This window comes from Nomascus leucogenys, chromosome 7b, assembly GCF_006542625.1.
Source record: "Nomascus leucogenys isolate Asia chromosome 7b, Asia_NLE_v1, whole genome shotgun sequence".
Classification (NCBI taxonomy): Eukaryota; Metazoa; Chordata; class Mammalia; order Primates; family Hylobatidae; genus Nomascus; species Nomascus leucogenys.
In genome coordinates, this window is record NC_044387.1 from 58,649,639 (window position 1) to 58,671,981 (window position 22,343).

Below are 22,343 nucleotides of genomic sequence, written 5' to 3' on the forward strand. Positions count from 1 at the left end.
ACTGGCCGTCCAGGCGTGGTGGCTCACAGTCTGTAATTCCAGCGCTGTAATTCCATAGTCTGTAATTCCAGCACTTTGGTAGGCTGAAGCAGATGGATCACGAGGTGAAGAGATCAAGACCATCCTGGCCAACATGGTGAAACCCCGTGTCTATTAAAAATATAAAAATTAGCTGGGCATGGTGGCTCGTGCCTATAGTCCCAGCTACTCGGGAGGCTGAGGCAGGAGAATCGCTTGAATCCGGGTGGCAGAGGTTGCAGTGAGCAGAGATCGCACCATTGCACTCCAGCCTGGTGACAGCAAGATTCTGTCTCAAAAAAAAAAAAAAAAAAAAAAAAATAGCTGGACGTAGTAGTGGTGTGCTCCTGTAGTCCCAGCTGTTTGGGAGGCTGAGGTAGTAGGAGGCTCTCTTGAGCCCAGGAGGTCAATCTGCAGTGAGCCATGATCATGCCACTGCACTGCAGACTGGGCAACACACAGAGACCCTGTCTCAAAAATAATAATAAGGCTGGGCGTGGTGGCTCACACCTGTAATCCCAGCACTTTGGGAGGCTGAGGTGGGTGGATCACCAGGTCAGGAGATCGAGACCAACCTGGCCAATGTGGTGAAACCCCGTCTCTGCTAAAAATACAAAAATTAGCTGGGTGTGGTGGTGTGTGCCTGTAGTCCCAGCTGCTTGGGAGGCTGAGGCAGGAGAATCACTTAAACCTGGGAGGCGGAGGTTGCAGTGAGCCGAGATCGCACCACTGTACTCCAGCCTGGCGACAGAGCAAGACTCTATGTCAAAAAATAATAATAAAAAAAAAATAAAATCATGGCCGCTTGGTGGCTCATGCCTGTAATTGCAGCACTCTGGGAGGCTGAGGCAGGTGGATCACTTGAGGTCAGGAGTTTGAGACCAGTCTGGCCAACATGGTGAAACCCTGTCTGTACTAAAAATACAAAAAGTAGCCGGGCATGGTGATGCATGCCTGTAGTCCCAGCTATTTGGGAGGCTGAGGCAGGAGAATAGCTTGAACCCGGGAGGCGGAGGTTGCAGTGAGCCGAGATCACGCCATTGCACTCCAGCCTGCGTGACAGAGTGAGACTCCATCTCAAAAAAATAAAATAAAATAAAATCAGGCTGGGCATGGTGGTACATGCGTGTAATCCCAGCACTTTGGGAGGCTGAGGCGAGCGGATCACCTGAGGTTGAAAGTTTGAGACCAGCCTGACTAACATGGAGAAACCCTGTCTCTATTAAAAATACAAAATTAGCCAGGAGTGGTGGTCCATGCCTGTAATCCCAGCTACTCAGGAGGCTGAGTCAGGAGAATTGCTTGAACCCAGGAGGCAGAGGTTGTGAGCTGAGGTCGCACCAATGCACTCCAGCCTGGGCAACAAGAGTGAAATTCCATCTCAAAAAAAAAAAAAAAAGTCTACCACTGAGGCTGGGCATGGTGGCTCACGCCTGTAATCCCAACACTTTGGGAGGCCGAGGTGGGCAGATCATGAGGTCAGGAGTTCAAAACCAGCCTGAACAACATGGTGAAACGCTGTCTCTACTCCATCTCAAAAAAAAAAAAAAAAAAAAGAATGTGGGGTCAGGGTCAGGTGCAATGGCTCATACCTGTAATCCCAGCACTTTGGGAGGCTGAGGCAGGAGGATCACTTGAGGCCAGGAGTTCGAGACCAACCTGGGCAACATTGCAAGACTCTGTCTCTACAAAAATAAAAATTAAAAAAAAAAAATAGCCATGTGACATGGCACACATGTGTAGTCCCGGATATTCAAGGAGACTGAGGCAGGATGATCAGTTGAGCCCAGGAGGTGGAGGTTATAATGAGCTATGATCATACGACTGCACCCCAGCCTGAGTGACAAAGCGAGACCCTGTCTCTTCAAAAAAGAGAATTAAAAAAAAATGAGGAACTGGAAAGCTGATGGAAGCAGAATATGTTTTTTTGTTTCTTTTTCTGAGATGGAGCTCTGTTGCCCAGGCTGGCTGGAGTGCAGTGGCATGATCTCAGCTCACTGCAACCTCTGCCTCCCTGGTTCAAGTGATTCTCGTGCCTCAGCCTCCTGAGTAGCTGGGATTTCAGGTATCCACTACCACGGCCAGCTAATTTATTATTTATTTATTTATTTATTTATTTTTGTAGATGGATTCTCACTCTGTTGACCAGGCTGGAGTGCAGTGGTGCAATCTCAGCTCACTGCAATCTCTGCCTCCCGGGTTTAAGTGATTCTCCTGCCTCAGCCTCCTAAGTAGCTGGGACTACAGGCATGTGCCACCACACTCGGCTAATTTTTTGTATTTTTAGTAGAGATGGGGTTTTACCATGTTGGTTGGGATGGTCTCAATCAGCTGACCTTGTGATCCTCCTGCCTCAGCCTCCCAAAGTGCTGGGATTACAGGTGTGAGCCACTGCGCCAGAAGTTTTTGTATTTTTAGCAGAGACAGGGTTTCACCATGTTGACCAGGCTGGTCTCAAACTCTGGACCTCAGGTGATCTTCTCGCTTCAGCCTCCCAAAGTGCTGGGATTATAGGCATGAGCTCCCATGCCCAGCTGGAAGCAGAATTTTTGACAAATGAATTTTAATATAGGAAAAGGCCAGATACTGTGGCTCATGCCTGCAGTCTCGGCATTTTGGGAGACCAAGGCAGGAGGATTGCTTGAGGCCAGGAGTTAAAGGCTACAGTGAGCTATGATCATGCCACTGCACTCCAGCTTAGGCAATAGAGCGAGACTCTGACTCTGTCAGTATAAATATAAATATAAATATATATTAGTAAAAATAAGATATGCAGGCACAAACGACTCCTTTTTTTTTTTGTATAGATTGAATCTTACTTTGTTGCGCAGGCTGGTCTCAAACTCCTGGCTCCAAGCAATCCTTCTGCCTCAGCCTCCCAAAGTGCTAGGATTACAGGCATGAGCCACTGTGCTAGGCCAAAATAATATATTTTATATGATTCCATTTATATGAAATTCTAAAACATGCAAACTGGTGGCAGAAAGCAGATCAGTGGTTGGCTGGGAATAGTGGGGAAGATTGAAAGGAGGCACAAAGGAATGCTGTAGGTGATGGAAATATTCCGTGTCTTGATTGGTTTGGTGGTTACACAGGTATATACATTTGTCATTGAACTGTGTGCTTTAACGTGGATACAATTAAAAAAAAAATTGTACCTCAATAAATTTGGTTAAAAATATGCTAACCAAGGGTGGGCGCAGTGGCTCACGCCTGTAATCCTAGCACTTTGGGAGGCTGAGGTGGGTGGATTGCCTGAGCTCAGGAGTTCGAGACCAGCCCAGGCAACATGGTGAGGAAACCTCGTCTCTACTAAAATACAATTAGCCAGGCATGGTGGCATGTGCCTATAGTCCCAGCTACTGGGGTGGCTGAGGCCGGAGAATCGCTTGAACCCGGGAGGCAGAGGTTGCAGTAAGCCAAGATTGTGCCACTGCATTCCAGCCTGGGCAACAGAAAATGTGTCAGCTCTTGGGCAAATAGGTGCTGATTTCATGGCATACAAAGCAAACTGACTTCTGGTATAAATCTTTTGTAGCTATAAGAACTTCATGTATGTATGTATATATTACAGAAAAATCCCTTGACACTTAAATGTAGGGGGAAAAAACACCTCTGCATGAGTATTTGGGTTAGTTAAGGCTTTATTGAACTTTCTTGCGTATGTTTTTTTCTTACTCTTCAGTTGCCCGAACCTGTAACTTGATCTTGATTGTTCTGGATGTCCTGAAACCTTTGGGACATAAGAAGATAATTGAAAATGAGCTAGAAGGCTTTGGCATTCGCTTGAACAGCAAACCCCCCAACATTGGCTTTAAGAAGAAGGACAAGGGAGGCATTAATCTCACCGCCACTGTAAGTGGGGAATGTGACATGGGGCAGGCTGCCGCAGGAATTGGAGTGGGGAGTGGATTGGGGTGCATGGACATTGACATTGGAAAATTTCGTGGCTTTACCCTGCACTAATTGAGATAACACAATGACTTTATAATGACTGACAAGAAAGACTTCAAGATGAGGATAGGAGCCAGTCTCAGACTTACTTTGCTACTTATTTCCTCTTTTGGATTATCTATTGGGGATGATATGGGAGTGTGGACCAATATTATGCTTACATAAAGTAGATGGCCGCCAGTATCTTCTGTTTTCATTCATTTAACACAAATTTATAGAGTGCCTACCATGGGCCAAGCATTATTTTAGGCTCTGGGCAGGAATGGAAGAGGGAATAGTGAAACCCCCTGCTTTTATATTCTCATTGGATAGAATAGCAAACAATGTTAATGAGTAAAATATAATGTGTTAGTCAGTGGTAAATATAAGAACACAAATAAAGTAGGGAAAGGAGATAGAGTGTTGGTGTGAGGGTTGCGGTTTTAAGAACGTTGGTCAGGGAAGTCTTCACTGAGATGACATGAAGGTGTGAACCAAGTGGGTATCTTGAAGGAGAGCATTTGCTTCATGCCTCAGCCTCCTGAGTAGCTGGGATTACAGGCGCCTGCCATTGAGCCTGGCTAATTTTTGTATTTTTAGTAGAGATGGGGTTTCACCATGTTGGCCAGGCTGGTCGGTTTCATTCTGTCGCTTAGGCTGGAGTACAGTGGCACAAAATCATAGTTCAGGCTGGGCGCGGTGGCTCACGCTTGTAATCTCAGCACTTTGGGAGGCCGAGGTGGGCAGATCACGAGGTCAGGAGATCGAGACCACGGTGAAACCCCGTCTCTACTAAAAAGATACAAAAAAATTAGCTGGGTGTGGTGGCGGGCGCCTGTAGTCCCAGCTACTCGGAGAGGCTGAGGCAGGAGAATGGCGTGAACCCGGGAGGCGGAGCTTGCAGTGAGCCGAGATTGCGCCACTGCACTCCAGCCTGGGCGACAGAGCGAGACTCCATCTCAAAAAAAAAAAAAAAAAAAAAAAAAAAAAGAAAATCATAGTTCACTGTTAGCTCAAAACTCTTGGGCTCAAGTGACCCTCCCGCCTCAGCCTTCTAAGTAGCTAGGGCTAAGTCACATGCCTCCAGGCTTGGCTAATTTTTTTTTTTTTTTTTTTTTGGTAGAAACGGAGATTTGCCATGTTGCCCAGGCTGGTCTTGAACTTTTGGCCTCAAGCTGTCTCCTGCTTCGGTCTCCCAAAGTGTTGAGATGACAGGTATGAGCCACCATACCCAGCCATGTTTTTTTTTTTTCCTGAGCTAAAAAAAAATGAACTCTTATTACTAAAATGGTAGGGCTTTTGGTAGAATAGGTTTGGATGGAAGGAGAAGATCAGGATGTTAAGTTTTAGATGCCAGTTAGACATCCAGGTGTTTCTGTCAAGAAGGCATGTGGGGTAGGCTGGGCACGGTGGCTCACGCCTGTACATCTATAATTCCAGCACTTTGGGAGGTTGAGGCAGGAGGATCACTTGAGCCCAGGAGTTCAAGACCAGCTTGGGCAACAAAGTGAGACCCCATCTCTATAAAAATAATAAAAACAAGAAGGCATGAGGAATTATCTAGGCTAGATATATAAATTTGGTGATTATCAACTTTAATGTCATGGGTCTAGCTGAGATCACCAAGGATGTGAGTATAGATAGAAAAGGAAAGAGCTGGGTGCGGTGGCTCACGCCTGTAATCCCAGTACTTTGGGAGGCTGAGGCGGGCGGATCACAAAGTCAAGAGATGGAGACCATCCTGGCCAACATGGTGAAAACCTGTCTCTACTAAAAACACAAAAATTAGCCGGGCATGGTGGCACACACCTGTAACCTCAGCTACTTGGGAGGCTGAGGCAGGAGAATCGAACCCGAGAGGTGGAGGTTGCAGTGAGCCGAGATCACGCCACTGCACTCCAGCCTGGTGACAGAACGGGACTCCGTCTCAAAAAAAAAAGAAAAGAGAATTGGCCAGGCATGGTGGTTCACGCCTATAATCCCAGCACTTTGGGAGGCCGAAGTGGGTGGATTACCTGAGGTCAGGAGTTGGAGACCAACCTGACCATGGCAAAACCCTGTCTCTACTAAAAATACAAAAATTAGCCAGGTGTGGTGGCATGTGCCTATAATCCTGGTACTTGGGAGGCTGAGGCAGGAGAATCACTTGAACCCAGGAGGCGGAGGTTGCAGTGAGCCGAGGTTGTGCCACTGCACTCCAGCCTGGGCAACAAGAGCAAAACTCCATCTCAAAGGAAAAAAAGGAAAAGAGAGTCAGAGAAATAAGACTTCTTAGACCAAGAGAGAGAAGGAAAACTGAAAGAGTTTGAAATACTGGAAGCCAAGTAAAGTGTTTCAGATAAGAGTGACCAATTCTGTCAAATGCTGCTTCTCTGTCAGAATTGATACAGAATTGAGAATTTCCTACTAAATTTAACACTCCAGAGCCCAGATGATTTGACTCGCATAGGTTTAAGCTGTCCTGCCCAAAACATCTTTCCCATTATCCTATCTTAATATTCGAATTTGAACATTTAAGATTATTTCTGTGTTAGTTTGCCAGTGCTGCCATAATACGGTACCATAGATGGGGTGGCTTAAATAACAGAAATTTATTTTTCATAATTCTAGAGGCTAGAAGTCTGAGATCAAGGTGATGGCAGGGTTGATTTCTTCTGAGGCTTCTGTCCTTGGCTTACAGATAGGAATATGGCGTTTGCTCTGTGTGTCTATGTCCTAATCTCCTTTTCTTATTAGGACCACCAGTATTGGATTAGGGCCCCACCCTAATGACTTTATTCTAATTTGATTACCGCTTTAAAGACTCTATCTCCAAATACATCACATTCTGAGATACTGAGGTTAGGACTTCATATGATTTGGTGGGGGAAGGAGGAACACAGTTCAGCATGTAACACCGTCCTTGGAGTTTGGACATTTATTTCCTACTAAAAGTCAGTGACACTCATCCTGGATGTCTTTAGTAATGAGTTCGCATCTTAGCTAGAATTTTCCAGGTACATGGATATTGGTACACTTGGCAAGTATTTTTTTTTTTTTTTTAATTTTGTGCTGACTAGTCATCTGCTATTCCCTTTCAGTGCCCCCAGAGTGAGCTGGATGCTGAAACTGTGAAGAGCATTCTGGCCGAATACAAGATTCATAATGCCGACGTGACTCTACGTAGTGATGCTACAGCTGATGACCTCATTGATGTGGTGGAAGGAAACAGGTACTGACTGAGTGTGCAATCTGTGCCTGACTGAATTGGAAGCCTTGTGATGGAAACAGTATTGAATCTTGAATTTGGCAGAAGTTTATCTTAATTCCAGTTGTCCTACTATCTTCTTCTTTTTTTTGAGATGGAATCTCACTCTGTTGCCCAGGCTAGAGTGCAGTGGCATGATCTCAGCTCACTGCAACTTCTGCCTCCCAGGTTCAAGAGATTCTCCTGCCTCAGCCTCCCGAGTAGCTGGGATTACAGGTGCGCACCACCATGCCCAGCTAATTTTTGTATTTTTAGTAGAGATGGAGTTTCATCATGTTGGCCAGGCTGGTCTTGAACTCCTGACCTCAAGTGATCCCCCTGCGTCAACCTCCCAAAACGTTGGGATTACAGGCATGAGCCACTGTGTCCAGCCTGTGCTGCTATCTTAAATGATAGTGGGCTTTGGTTTCTTTCTTTTTTTTTTTCTTTTTTGAGATAGAGTTTTACTCTTGTTACCCAGGCTGGAGCGCAGTGGCGCAATCTCGGCTCACCGCAACCTCCACTTCCCAGGTTCAAGCGATTCTCCTCCCTCAGCCTTCCCGAGTAGCTGGGATTACAGGCCTGTGCCGCCACGCCTGGCTAATTTTGTATTTTTAGTAGAGATGGGGTTTCTCCATGTTGGTCAGGCTGGTTTCGAACTCCTGACCTCAGGTGATCCACCCCACCTCGGTCTCCCAAAGTGCTGGGATTACAGGTGTGAGCCCGGCCTTTTATTTTTTTTTTTTTGAGGCAGAGTCTCACTCTGTCACCCAGGCTGGAGTGCAATGGTATGATCTCAGCTCACTGTAACCTCCGCCTCCCAGGTTCAAGCGATTCTTCTGCCTCAGCCTCCCAAGTAGCTGGGATTACAGGTGTGCACCACCATGCCCAGCTAATTTTGTATTTTTAGTAGAGACGGGGTTTCATCATGTTGGCCAGACTGGTCTCAAACTCCTGACCTCAAGTGATCCGCCTGCCTTGGCCTGCCAAAATGTTAGGATTACAGACATGAGCCACTGCGTTCAGCCTATGCTACTATCTTAAATGATAGTGGGCTTTGATTTCTTTCTTTCTTTTTTTTTTTTTTTTGTGAGACAAGAGTCTCACTCTGTCACCCAGGCTGGAGTACAGTGGCGCAATCTTGGCTCACTGCAACCTCCGCCTCCTGGGTTCAAGCGATTCTTCTGCCTCAGCCCCCTGAGTAGCTGGGATTATAGGCGCCTGCCACTACGTCTGGCTAATTTTTTGTATTTTTAGTAGAGATGGGGTTTCACCATGTTGGCCAGGCTGGTCTTGAACTCATGACCTCAGGTGATCTACCCACCTCAGCCTCCCAAAGTGCTGGGATTACAGGTATGAGCCGCTGTGCCCAGCCCACCCCCGCCGATGGAGTCTTGCTCTGTTGCCCAGGCTGGAGTGCAGTGGCATGATCTCAGCTCACTGCAACCTCTGCCTCCCGGGTTCAAGCAGTTCCCCTGCCTCAGCCTCCCAAGTAGCTGGGACTACAGGCGTCTGCCACCACACCCAGCTAATGTTTGTATTTTTAGTAGAGACGGGGTTTCTCCATGTTAGCCAGGTTGGTCTCAAACCTCAGGCAGTCTGCCTGCCTCTGCCTCCCCAAAGTGCTGGGATTACAGGCATCAGCCACCACGCCCACTGGCTTTGGTTTCTTTAGCTGTAAACTGAGGGATTAGTTTTTATTTCTGACATCCTTGCTTTTAAATTTAATTATGATGGTCATATTCCCCATTTCAGTTTTTTTCTTTTACAGCCTCTTCCTATGAAATTCTCTATTTCAGTTACTTGCTGTAAACTAAGCTACCCCCTAAACTTTGTCATGTGATAGTTGAAGAAAGTAGTAGGTCAGTCTGCTCTTCCAGAATTAATCCACCTGAGAAGTTATATAGGCTGTGTCCTTCAGAAGTCCGAGGGGGCCAGGCTGTGTCTGTTTTCTCCATCCTAAGAGTATGTAGCTGAATATCTATTTCATGATACATAACTTTTTTTTTTTTTTTTTTTTTTTTTTTTGAGACAGAGTCACGCTCTTGTCGCCCAGGCTGTACTGCAGTGGTGTGATCACGGCTTACCACAGCCTTGAACTCCTGGGCTCAATCCATCCTCCCACCTCAACCTCCTGAATAGCTGGGACTATGGGCGTGTGCCACCAAGCCCAGCTAATTTTTGTATTTTTTGTAGAGATGTTGTTTCACCACGTTGCCGAGACTGGTCTTGAACTCCTGGGCTCAAGCAATCTGCCTGCCTTGGCCTCCCAACGTGTTGGGATTATAAGCATAAGCCACTATGCCCAGCTCATTAATATTACTGAGACTTTAATAAGTTAAGTCACTGTTAAAATTACTCATAGCATTTGCATATAATATTTTTAGTTGCTCCCCTAGTCATTTGTTCCTATATGTTGGATGAGTGTATTTACTCCTCATTTGAAAACAAACAGAAGCCATTGTTTTCAGTTAGGCATTTTACAAGTGAGGCAGTTAAACCCTGAGAAGTTGTGGCTTGCCTAATTATTAGTAACCTTAGCTGTCATATTGATTCGACACTAGGAATATGACATCGGTAGATGCTATATCTGTTTTACCAGTATTATTTATTGTACCAATAAATAAAACATTTATTTTTTAGTCTTTAAGTATAAATTATGTTTTAAAACAGCCTTGTAGGAAACTGACTCAGAGGTTAAGTAACTTTCCTAGGGACACATAACATCACTTCTTCATATCCACAGAGGATTGCTTCCAGGACCCCTTGCAGATAATGAAACCTGCAGATGCTCAAGGCCCATATATAAAATGGTGTAGTACAGCTGACTCTCCGTGTCTGTGGGTTTTGATCTGCAGTTGGTTGAATTCAGGAATGCAAAACCTGCATATATGGAGGGCCAGCTGGGATTAGAATCAGTCTGAGCACTTCAAAGCTTGTGTTCTTTCCACTGCAGTATGCTTTCCTAGCAATTAGCTTTGTGGCTGGTACTAGGGCCTGACTTTTGTTACTTTTCAACGCACAGTTCACTTTTTCTTTTTCTTTTTTCTTTTTCTGGCTGTTCTGCTACTTATGATCCCTCTTGGGAGCACCAGTTGGGTCTGGGTGAGGGTGTGGTGTTCAACAGTCTGACAGTTTTGTCAACAACTCCAGACTAATACCCTGTTTTTCTTCAACTTTTGTAGAGTTTATATCCCCTGTATCTATGTGTTAAATAAGATTGACCAAATCTCCATTGAGGAATTGGATATCATCTATAAGGTGCCTCACTGTGTACCCATCTCTGCCCATCACCGCTGGAATTTTGATGACCTATTGGAAAAGATCTGGGACTATCTGAAACTAGTGAGAATGTAAGTCTTTGTGGATACGGTAATGTTGCTGTAGGAATTAACCAGACTGTCCTAAAATGATACTTTCTGGAGCTCATTAACAAAATCTGGCTCTTTTTGAAAATATAAGTAAATTGGTTCCTATTATCTACTAGGTCATATTTGAGGACACTTTTTCCCTTAGGTTGGAGGTTGTCCTGGTCTGATGTTCAGGGGTGATGGAGGGTTGCTATACATTCAACACATGAGATATTCTAAGAAGGCAGTAATCTTTTTGCCCTCTCTATTCTAGTTACACCAAACCCAAAGGTCAGTTACCAGATTACACATCCCCAGTCGTGCTTCCTTACTCCAGGACCACAGTGGAGGATTTCTGCATGAAGATTCACAAAAATCTTATCAAAGAATTTAAATAGTAAGTATCATGGGCCTGTGGTCCCTCCTTTTTCCTATGAGTTACCAATTTTACTAACTAGTAATTCTTAGGATAGCGTTTTAAAACAGAAGGCAGGAAGGCTACTGAAATGTTTGCTTGGCTAGAACTCTGCAGTGTCTTCTTAAAACCGTGCCTAATTAGAATAGGAAGAGCTCTAGAAACCTCTTTAGGTCAGGAAGCCTGATGACACAAACAGCCCTGACCTTCCCTCATTATTTCATCTTCCTCTTGGCAAACACAAATATTAATAATTCCTGCCAATGTCACACTGGCCTCTACTGGGTACTGAGCCCCCTTCTAAACCTTAAACATGGGCAAAACCTCCCTAATCTCTTATATTTTTCACTGCTGACGCAGACTGAAAAAAAATTATTTTATTTTTGCGACAGTCTTGCTGTTGCCTTGGCTGGAGGGAGTGGTGGGATCATAGCTCACTGGAGCCTCAATCTAATGGGCTCAAGCAGTCCTCCTGCCTCAGCCTCCTGAGTAGCTGGGACTACAGGTGCACACCACTATACCCGGCTAATTTTTAATTTTTTGTTTTTTGAGACAGTCTCGCTCTTGTTGCCCAGGCTGGAGTGCAATGGCGTGATCTTGGCTCACTGCAACTTATGCTTTGCGGGTTCAAGTGATTCTCCCGCCTCAACCTCCCAAGTAGCTGGGATTACAGGCATGTGCCACCATGCCCAGCTATTTTTGTATTTTTAGTAGAGATGGGGTTCCTCCATGTTGGTCAGGCTGGTCTTGAATTCTTGACCTCAGCCCCCCAAAGTGCTGGGATTACAGGCATGAGCCACCTTGCCCAGCCTTAAAAAATTTTTATTAGAGACGAGGTCTTGCTTTGTTTACCAAGCTGGTCTTGAATTCCTGAGCTCGAGCGATTCACCTGCTTCAGCCTCCCAAAGTGTTAGGATTATAGGTGTGAGCCACTATGCCCAGCATACTAATTTTTTATTTTGAACTTATTTTAGACCAATAGCAAAGTTGTAAATATGGTACAAAGTTTCCTTTTTTTTTTTTTTGTGATGGAGTCTTGCTCTGTCTCCCAGGCTGGAGTGCAGTGCCACAATCTCGGCTCACTGCAAGCTCCGCCTCCCGGGTTCACGCCATTCTCCTGCCTCAGCCTCCCGAGTAGCTAGGACTACAGGTGCCCGCTACCGTGCTCGGCTAATTTTTTTGTATTTTTCAGTAGAGACGGGGTTTCACCGTGTTAGCCAGGATGGTCTCAATCTCCCGACCCTGTGATCTGCCTGCCTCAGCCTCCCAAAGTGCTGGGATTACAGGCGTGAGCCACCGCGCCCAGCCCAAAGTTTCCTTTTATCTCTCACTCCACTTCTAATGTTAACAGCTCACATTACTATAAAATTATCAAAGGCCGGGCGCGGTGGCTCACGCCTGTAATCCCAGCACTTTGGGAGGCCGAGGTGGGCAGATCACGAGGTCAGGAGATCGAGACCATCCTGGCTAACATGGTGAAACCCCATCTCTACTAAAAATACAAAAAATTAGCCGGGCGTAGTGGCGGGCGCCTGTAGTCCCAGCTACTGGGGAGGCTGAGGCAGGAGAATAGCGTGAACCCGGGAGGTGGAGCTTGCAGTGAGCTGAGATTGCGCCACTGCACTCCAGCCTGGGCGACAGAGCCAGACTCCGTCTCAAAAAAAAAAAAATTAAAAAATAAATAAAAATAAAATTATCAAAAACAGGAAATAAGCATTGTTATGATGTTGTTAACTATAGATCTTATTTGAATTTTATTACTTTTACTGGCGTCTGTTTTGTGTTCCAGGAACCTGTGTGGCATCTAGTTACTTGTTTGTAGTCTTCTTGTGTTCTAGTCTACCAGTAATATTTCCTTAGACTTTCACTGTCATTGATGATCTTGACGCTTTTGAATCGTGTTCACTAGTTATTTGATTAAATATTCCTTAGTTTGAGTTTGTCCAGTGTTCTCTCATGATTGAAATGAGATCATGCATTTTTGATAAGAATACCACAAAAATAATGATATGTTCTTCTCAATGTATCATTATATGAGATTCATGATGTTGATATACCTTACTGATGATAATATTCACATTGATTACTTGGTTAAGTTGGTGTAGGGTGGGTTTCTCTGCTGTGAAGGTATTATTTTTCTCTTCGTATTTTATAAGTATCTCGGGGTACTTTTGAGACTGTGAAAGTCCTGTTTCTCTTCAAATTTTTGCCTGCTATTAGCATCTACTGGTGAGGCTTGTCTGTGACATTTACAGCTATGATGTTTACCTAGCCATAGGCTGGAGTGTAGTGGCGCGATCTTAGCTCACTGCAACCTCTGGTTCCCGGGTTCAAGCAATTCTTCTACCTCAGCCTCCTGAGTAGCTGGTACTACAGGCATGTGCCACCGTGCCCGGCTAATTTTTGTGTTTTTAGTAGAAATTTTTGTATTTTTAGTAGTCAGGCTGGTCTCAAACTCCTGACCTCAGGTGATCTGCCTGCCTCGGCCTCCCAAAGTGCTGGGATTACAGACAGGCATGAGCTACCACGCCTGGCCTAATGGTGATTCTTTATTTTCCTTTTTTATTTTACATTTATTTACTGGACTTCTGTGTGTTAGAGCTACCACTTCTCTATTTAACTCATAATTCCTATCAGTATGAGCTCTTGGTTATTTTATTCTATAGGATGTATTCTAACACTATTATTATTTTGTTGCTCAAATTATTACAAAGCTTTGGCCATTACGAACTCCTTCATGTCGGCCCCTTGTTCTTTTGATAAGCTGCTTTTTTTTTTTGAGACATGGTCTCACTGTTGCCCAAGCCGGAGTGCAGTGGCACGATCACAGCTCACTGTAGCCTTGATCTCATGGGCTCAAGCCTCAGCCTGCCTCAGCCTCCGGAGTAGCTGGAACCCCAAGTGTGCATCACCATGCCCAGCTAGTTTTTTCTTTTTTTTTTTTTTTTTGTAGAGACAAGATCTGACTTATGTTGCCCAGACTGGTCTCCAATGCCTGGGCTCTAATGATCCACCTGTCTTCGCCTCCCAAAGTGCTGGGATTACAGGCATGAGCCATTTATTTATTGTAGAGATGGGGTCTTGTAATGTTGCCTACGCTTCTCAAACTCCTGGGTTCAAGTGATCCTTCCATCTCTGCCTCCCAAAGTGCAGGATTATAGGCATCAGCCACCCGTGCCTAGCCTTTCCTTACTTTTTGGTACTGTTAATACTTAGATGTTCCCAAATGACACTGATTTTGCCTGCACTAGCCCTGAAAATTAGTCACTTCTCCAAGGAGCCCCAGTTTTCAAGATGTGGGTGCTAAGTGTGCTCATTGTTAGCAAGTAGGTTATCATTGCCTGTAGGCCCTCTCAGCAAATAGTTAGGAAATACATATATGGATACTAATGATGCTTATATACACATCTGTATTTCTGTATCTGTCTTATCCTTCCTCACTATCCATCATTTATCTATCCATCTTTCCTAAAAACCATGAGTTTATACTGTTACCTCTGATTCTAGTTCAGTACTACAGGGATCATTTTTTTTTTTTTTTTTTTTTTGAGATGGAGTCTCACTCTGTTGCCCAGGCTAGAGTGCAGTGGCGTGATCTCCGCTCACTGCAAGCTCCGCTTCCCGGGTTCATGCCATTCTCCTGCCTCGGCCTCCCGAGTAGCTGGCACTACAGGCGCCTGCCACCATGCCTGGCTAATTTTTTGTATTTTTAGTAGAGATGGGGTTTCACCGTGTTAGCCAGGATGGTCTCGATCTCCTGACCTCGTGATCTACCCGCCTCGGCCTCCCAAAGTGTTGGGATTACAGGTGTGAGCCACTGCGCCCGCCGCACTTTTTTTTCTGAATAGGAAAAAGGGTTAAAAACAAAAGAAGAAAATAGAGCTAGGTGTGGTAGCTCACGCCTGTAATCTCAGCACTTTGGGAGGCCAAGGCAGGAGGACTGCTTGAGTCCAGGAGGTTGAGTCTTGAGTGTGAGATCAGACTAGGCAATATAGTCAGACCCCCATCTTTATAAAAAATAAAATAATTAGCCAGACATGGTACCAGGCACCTGTGGTCCCAGCTACTCAGGAGGCAGAGGTAGGATTGCTTGAGCCCAGGAGGCTGATGTTGCAGCGAACCATGATAATGATCATGCCCCCTGTACTCTAGCCTGGGCGGCGGACTGAGACCCTGCCTCAAAAAACCAACCAAACAAAGAAAAAACAAAACTTGTTTCTGATCCTAAGAGTACTGAGAGAGTGAAGTCCTTTACTGACCTTCAGATCCTTATATATAAAACAACTGTATTCCACATGTAAGTGCTAATTTCCACCACAGTCAAAACATTATGCTTTGGCAGTTACTTTAACTGGTAAAGATGACTTTTGTAAAAAGTTAAACACTGTCCTTTTTCAAACTTTGTAGATTTATATATAGCTCTTTCCTTCTATGGTGGCAAAACATTGTTCAAAACCTTCAGAACTTTAAATTTACCAGGGAATTAAAAAGGGGAGAAAAATGTCTCAGATAAGAAACATATCGAAGTAAACAGGATTTTATTTGCTCATTTTACTGTTTTTTTTTCCTTTAATTATTGCACAACTATCTTTGTTTTTTTTTTTTTGAGATAGGGTCTTGTTCTGTTGCTGCCCAGGCTGGAGTCCAGTGGCGTAATCGTGGTTCACTGCAGCCTTGAACTCCTGGGCTCAAGCGATCCTCCCACCTCAGGCTTTCAAATAGCTGGGACTACAGGTGCAAACCACCATGCCTGGCTAATTTTTTCTATTTTTGTAGAGCTAGGGTTTCTCCATGCTGCCCAGGCTGGTACAACTCTCTTAATAATAGAAAACTTTCATCTTCAGGCCTAATTAATATAACACTTATCCCTTTTCCATTTCCTTCATGTCCTTGACCACATCGATCCCTTACTCTGTGCTTTGTGTTTTTTGTGTGTGTGTGTTTTTTTTTTTTTTTTTGAGACTGAGCGAGACTCAGTCGCCCAGGCTAGAGTGCAGTGGCATGATCTCGGCTCACTGCACCCTCCGCCTCCCAGGTTCAAGCGATTCTGCTGCCTCAGCCTCCCAAGTAGCTGGGACTACAGGTGCATGCTACCACGCCCAGCTAATTTTTTTGTATTTTTAGTAGAGACGGGGTTTCACCATGTTGGCCAGGATGGTCTCGATCTCTTGACCTCATGATCCGCCCCTGGGCCTCCCAAATGCTGGGATTACAGGTGTGAGCCACTACACCTGGCCTAATTTTTGTATTTTTAGTAGAGACAGGGTTTCACCATATTAGCCAGGCTGGTCTCGAACTCCTGACCTCGTGATCCGCCCGCCTCAGCCTCCCAAAGTGCTGGAATTAGAGGCATGAGCCACCGCACCCGGCCTGGAATATAGATTTTTTAATGAGGTTTTGACTCAGTGATAATATAATAACAATATAGCCACCTTTTTTACTCTTGGTACACAGTTCTTAGTCTCTGTGAGGCAGGTCTCGGTGTTTCATTCACCAGTTTTCATCACTAGCACAACATATTCTTAAGTTTGGAGGCCCATGGATATAAATTACCTTCACATGTTCCAGTAAATCGGGAGGACATATCAATTACAGTTTCTTGTTAGGGAGGAAGATTTTCCTGGCATGGCTGAAGAGGGAGGCCCTAATTTCTTGTCGGTACCCACTGATGGTTTCAGGAAACCCAGCAAAAACAGGTATTCTCTAACAGTCTGTAAGTGATATTATATCTGTAAGAATCAGTCTGAAATTTTCAGGGTATTTCTCTATGAAGATTAAATGATGGATTTTTTTTTTTTTTTTTTTTTGAGATGGAGTTTCGCTCTTGTTGCCCAACCTGGAGTGCAATGGCGTGATCTTGGCTCGCTGCAACCTCTGCCTCCTGGGTTCAAGCCATTCTTCTGCCTCAGCCTCCCGAGTAGTTGGGATTACAGGCACCCGCCACCACGCCCAGCTAATTTTTGTATTTTTAGTGGAGACGGGGTTTCACCATGTTGGCCAGGCTCTTCTTGAACACCTGATCTCAGGTGATCCACCTGCCTCGGCCTCCCAAAGTGGTGGGATTACGGGCGTGAGCCACTGCGCCCGGCCCAGGGTATTTCTCTATAACAAATTCATGCTTTTAATTTTAAACTAGGCTCTTTATACTAAACATGTTTTTTGTCTTTGACTTTCTGCAATAAGAGGAACCACACAACTTCCAGAAGTCTTTGCCGGCTTATATGTTAAGGCTTCAGTGTCTCATGCTGCTAGGGAAGATAAAAGCTTTTGTAGGTCTATGGTTCTTAAGAGTGTGATACTAAATCTGAGCAGAAGGGTGGTATCCAGGCAAATAGGGCAGAAGCTAGGTTATTATTTACACTGACTCTTCTTTTTCTCTTCCATACAGTGCTCTGGTCTGGGGTCTCTCTGTGAAACACAATCCTCAGAAAGTGGGTAAAGACCATACGTTGGAGGATGAGGATGTCATTCAAATTGTGAAGAAGTGAAACCTTTCCCTTTTCCCATCTGCCGGGCGAACCACAACAGTGTTCCCCATGATCAGGCACCCTACCCCAGTTCTTTCTGGTTTTGGCAGTCACCGGATCAGTATCCAGGGGAGGGAGATGGAGGCACCCAAACTGGAACTTCATTTGTCTTACCTTGGTGTCACCTTTTATGTTGAACTGCATAAAAGACCTGGTAGGCTGGTCTGCTACATGCAGCTCGTGTCATTGTCAGAATTTGTTTTGGGATGGGCTGAATGAGGAAGGGTATATACGGTGAAGTAGCTACAGAAGGGATCCTTGGGAACTTGATCTTTAGTGTGAAATGGATAAAAATATGACATGCTGCATCTTATTTGATGTTTGCTTATGGGAACCCCTTCCAAACTAGATATGGCTTTCAGTCCTTTCAAGTGGTCTTTCCCACATGATACTGGAGGAAGGACTTTACGTAAGTTAACTGATCACTCCCCGCAAGGCTAACCTACTTTGGGAGATCATGTAATTAAGTACTCCAACCAGGCAGATCAGGGTTTGAAATTGCAGGTCCACCTCTAGTTAGCTGTGGAGCCCTGAACAAATTACCCAACCTTTATGAGCCTCAGTTTCCTCATGTAACATGGGGATAGTAATAGCACTTTCTGCGGTGGTGATTGTTAGTAATGGAGGGAGATGGTACTTATACGTCAAATACTGTACTAAGCAATTTATAAGTATTCAATGACTCTTGGCTTTTGTTGCACCGAGCCTTTTACTGGGCTGTCTGCCCTATGTAGAGCACAGCTGTACATCATCAGTGTTGGGCTGAATGTTGAGCTGAACTATGCTGCCAGCTGGGCCACTGAAATGCTTTTTTCTTTTTTTTTTTTGAGACGGAGTTTCGCTCTTGCTGCCCAGGCTGGAGTGGAATGGCGTGATCTCGGCTCACCAAAACCTCTGCCTCCCGGGTTCAAGCGATTCTCCTGTGTCAGCCTCCCGATTAGCTGGGATTACAGGCATGTACCACCATGCCCCGCTAATTTTGTATTTTTAGTAGAGATGGGGTTTCTCCATGTTGGTCAGGCTGGTCTTGAATTCCTGACCTCAGGTGATCCGCTCGCCTCAGCCTCCCAGAGTGCTGGGATTACAGGTGTGAGCCACCGTGCCCGGCCAACTAAATGCCTTCTTTCCCATAACCCAGACTTTCTGCTTGAATCCCCATGAAAGTCCTGGCCTCAGCCAATAACTTGGGCGAGGGTACATTGCAAGTGAGGCAACTGGTGTGATCAAAGCAGGTTTGTGTGTTCACATATGTGTATGTATGGAGGTGGGAGGTTTAGGAGGAGGGTTGGTGTCAGGACTACTTGAGAGGATGCTAAGGACATAATCAGATACTTGGGGGGCTAGGAATATAGAAATTTAAGGGGATTGCTCTGATTGTGTGAAATTGGTTGATAAAAATCTTGGTGTGGTGGGTAACAATATGGGCGTAGGGGGCTGGGCCCAGTAGCTCACACCTGTAATCCTAGCACTTCAGGAGGTCAGGGCAGGAAGATCGCCTGAGCTCAGGTGTTCGAGACCAGCCTGGACAGCATAGTGAGGCCCAATCTCTACAAAAAATTAAAAAAATTAGATGGGCATGGTGGTGTGTGCCTGTAGTCCCAGCTGTTCGGGAGGCTGAGGTGGGAGGATTGCTTGAGCCTGGGAGGTCCAGGCTGCAGTGAGCTAAGATGGGCCACTGCACTCCAGCCTGGGTGACAGAGTGAGACCCTGTCACCAAGAAATAAATAAAGAATATGGGCAGAAAGGAAGGTATGGGCATGTAAGTATGGAGGAGAAATCTTAAACTTGTTAACTAACTTGCTCTTGGGAAGAAGTCAAACATTATTTCAGTATGGACAACAGAGATGATACAGTAGTCCCTGAGAAAATCAGGAAGAATAGGTTTGCAGGAAGACAGAATTTGATTATTTCTTCAAATGAGGCAAGCCAGAGCTTTTAGCAGGTCATGAGAGATCACAGTGTGGGATTATTCACATACTCAGCCTCTGTCCAGTGCTTGTTTTCTCCTGCTGCCCTAATAGCAGTTGTTTCCCTTTGATAGTCTTCCTGCAGCTTGGGCTTATCACTGTCCCCAGACCTGGAAGATAAGCTCCTGAAGCCTGGTATGCTAGTTACTTTTCAGAATATCGGCCTTGATACCACTGGTGCATTCATGATAGAGGCCATGGTCTAGAGCCTGCCCCAACCCTGCAGGGGAACAGGGAAACATTGGCTTTCTGAGCTATGGGATTTCCAGGAAGGTTTGTTCTCCAGCCAGAACATACTGGGTTTCTGGGGACTCTTCTTGCCAAAATTCACTTTCATTGAGCAAGCATTTAGCACTGCCACGATGTTGGGGAGAGAAGATTGCTGAAATCCAGTTCATCCTAAGGCCTCAGGATGTGCTGTGAATAGGCCTTGTGTCCATCATTTAGCACCCTCCCCATGGCTTGATCCAGGGTCCCCTGGTCTCCTTGAGGAGAGAATTACCCTACCTTTCCCTTTTTCCTCTGGGCTTAGACTTAGCAGTTCTGGGAGAGGGGTGTGTTTGGTATCGGGAATGCTGCCTAGGGTATGACCACTGTGGAGGTACAGCTAAAGGCTTTCTCCTTATTAACTCTAAGACTTTACTGGTTTGGCTGTCATAGCATGATTTGAATTTCCTGTGCTTTTACATATTCCATGTTTCTTTCCTGACTTTATTACAAGTAAACAGATCCGCTGTTCTGTGCCATTTAACTAGTTAGAACACGCTTAGCTGCATTTAGCAGAAAGCGCTAACTTAACCGGCTGAAATGGAAGGGAACTTGGTCTTACCTTTTTGGGAAGCTATTTTCCAGAAGCCACCCAGTTTGTCCTTGTCTCATGGCCTAAAATTGGGTCACATGTCTATTTTTGAATCAGTTGTTGGTAAAGGGAATAGAATTATTGAAGAACCAGAATTTAACCCTGTAAGTTATCGTCATTCTTGGTTTGTGTTTATGCTCATAGTTCACAAAGAAAGGCCAATGGACCTCCCACTTCCCTTCCCTCTTAATAGAGTCTGGCTTAAAAGACACTCAGCTATCTCCTAGGGGAAGGCCTAGCTGCACTCTCTGTTCACTTCATTCCCACTTCCTTTTACCACTGACCTCCCAAAGACTATGTAACTGCTTCCTTTGGGTGGGACTATTCTTTCCTCTCCTACCTGACCTCCCCTGCTTAACAGATTTTCCATGATATGCTTTGTGGCCCTCAGCTGTTTTACTTTCAGGATGGCTTCTATATCCTTAGCGTCTCTTAACTTTTATTTTGCACATCCTTCCAGCACTGATTGCTTCTGAACTCATCTTGTGCCTGCAAGACATCAAAAGTTTCTCCAAAGACATCTCTTCCTCTTCGCCCTCATCCTATATCAAGGTCTTAGCTCCTTGAAGACTGCATTAATATGTCTTTTGCCTTCATCCCCCGCTACCCTCCCACTTCCTCTAGTCCTTGTGTTTACCAAAATACTTTTGCTAAAACCTGTATGTCTAGTTTCTGCTGATACTCTTAGCAATACTCCCTTATTTCCTTCTGGCTCCATTTGCCAATCACCAGCTAATGGCTTTGCTCTTTGCATGGTACCTGTTTCTGTCCTACTAGCTTCTAGCCTGAAAAGGAAGCCTTTACTAGCAGCTTCAACCCAGTCCTCCTTACCTTGCACCTATTAACGTTGGTTCAACATGAAGGGGAAGTAAGATAAGTGGAAGAGGATACACAGGAAAGGTGGAACTGGATTCAGGTATCTGTGTTCTGCCATTGACACTTGGGATTGCTTTCCAGCTTCCACCCGTGGAAACCAGAAAGCATTTGCCAAAAATTCTAAACAGGGTCTATTTCTGAAGCTGAGGAATCACATGGAGTGCATAGCATGGGGGAAGGGGATTACTAATGAGGTTGAAAGAAAAGTACCAGGAAGAGACTGACTTCATGCATAATCCACAAAGCCAGGTTTTGTTGAAAGGTGACCTGCTTTCTTGTATTCCTGCAAGTACACGGCAGGGTGGGCAGTTCCAGGCTTATAGTCATTATTCCCTAACAAACAGTCAAGACTTAGGCTGCTCAAGACTCTACTACCCTTGTAGTCAAATATCTAACCACCTTGACCTTTACCTCATTATCTGACCCCTTAGCATGGAGTCCTAAAATGGTCCTAAATGGACAAATATCTAGAACTCTGGTAAATTAACTTGAGTAGCATGGGAAATAAGTATCACCTCATAGCAGGACTGAAAAACCTCCAGTTAGGAAAGGGGACTCAGGACTGTACTGTATTTTGTAGAATCTTTATCCGTCAGTGCTGTGTATATACTAATAGTTAAGGTGAATAATAAAACAATTGTGAGCTAAGGAATGTGATACAGAACACAAGGAGTCAATTAATGCATGAGTCTTAAGGGAAATTCTTAGACTTCAGTGGGTTGAATCAGAACTCTGAGCTTAGAGAAACAGGATGCCCCGGTAAACATGATTTGTTTGAGAGAAACTACCATATGTAGTTTATTCCTCAATAAACAAACAAATTGTTTTCACTAGGTCAGTTTAATCTTGGAAATTACACTATAGATATCCTGGTATTAGCCACAAGGCTACGCTATCTATCTATAGGGTCAGTCCAGTATAAACGGACCTGTTGGGGTCTTTAAAGCTCAAGGAAAAAGGCCATAGCTGATTTCTCCTAAATCAAGATAGAGTCCAATTAACTTTTTTTTTTTTTTTTTTAAGATGGAGTCTCACTCTGTCGCCAAGCTGGATTGCAGTGGCGCAGTCTCAGCTCACTGCAACCTCTGCCTCCCAGGTTCAGGTGATTCTTCTGTCTCAGCCTCCCGAGTAGCTGGGACTACAGGTGTGTGCCACCATGCCCAGCTAGTTTT

General features: G+C 44.9%; 1 protein-coding gene across 3 annotated transcripts in view; it reads left to right on the forward strand.

Annotated features, from left to right (window-relative positions):
* DRG1 (developmentally regulated GTP binding protein 1) overlaps positions 1-18,143 on the forward strand; it is a 36,185-nt gene extending 18,042 nt beyond the window's left edge. Inside the window, exons 5-10 of one of the 3 annotated variants that reach the window (XR_004031014.1) lie at positions 3,704-3,873; positions 7,032-7,162; positions 10,363-10,530; positions 10,802-10,924; positions 16,549-16,638; positions 17,331-17,412. Coding sequence is in view for 2 of the 3 variants with exons in the window: in XM_030816129.1 (XP_030671989.1) it covers positions 3,704-3,873; positions 7,032-7,162; positions 10,363-10,530; positions 10,802-10,924; positions 17,331-17,430 (692 nt within the window). In the remaining variant the exon portion in view is untranslated. Of the gene's footprint in view, positions 1-3,703; positions 3,874-7,031; positions 7,163-10,362; positions 10,531-10,801; positions 10,925-16,548; positions 16,770-17,330 lie in introns of those variants that run through there. The other 2 variants (XM_030816129.1, XM_030816130.1) reach the window with 2 other exon arrangements.
* The last annotated feature ends 4,200 nt before the right edge of the window (positions 18,144-22,343 follow it).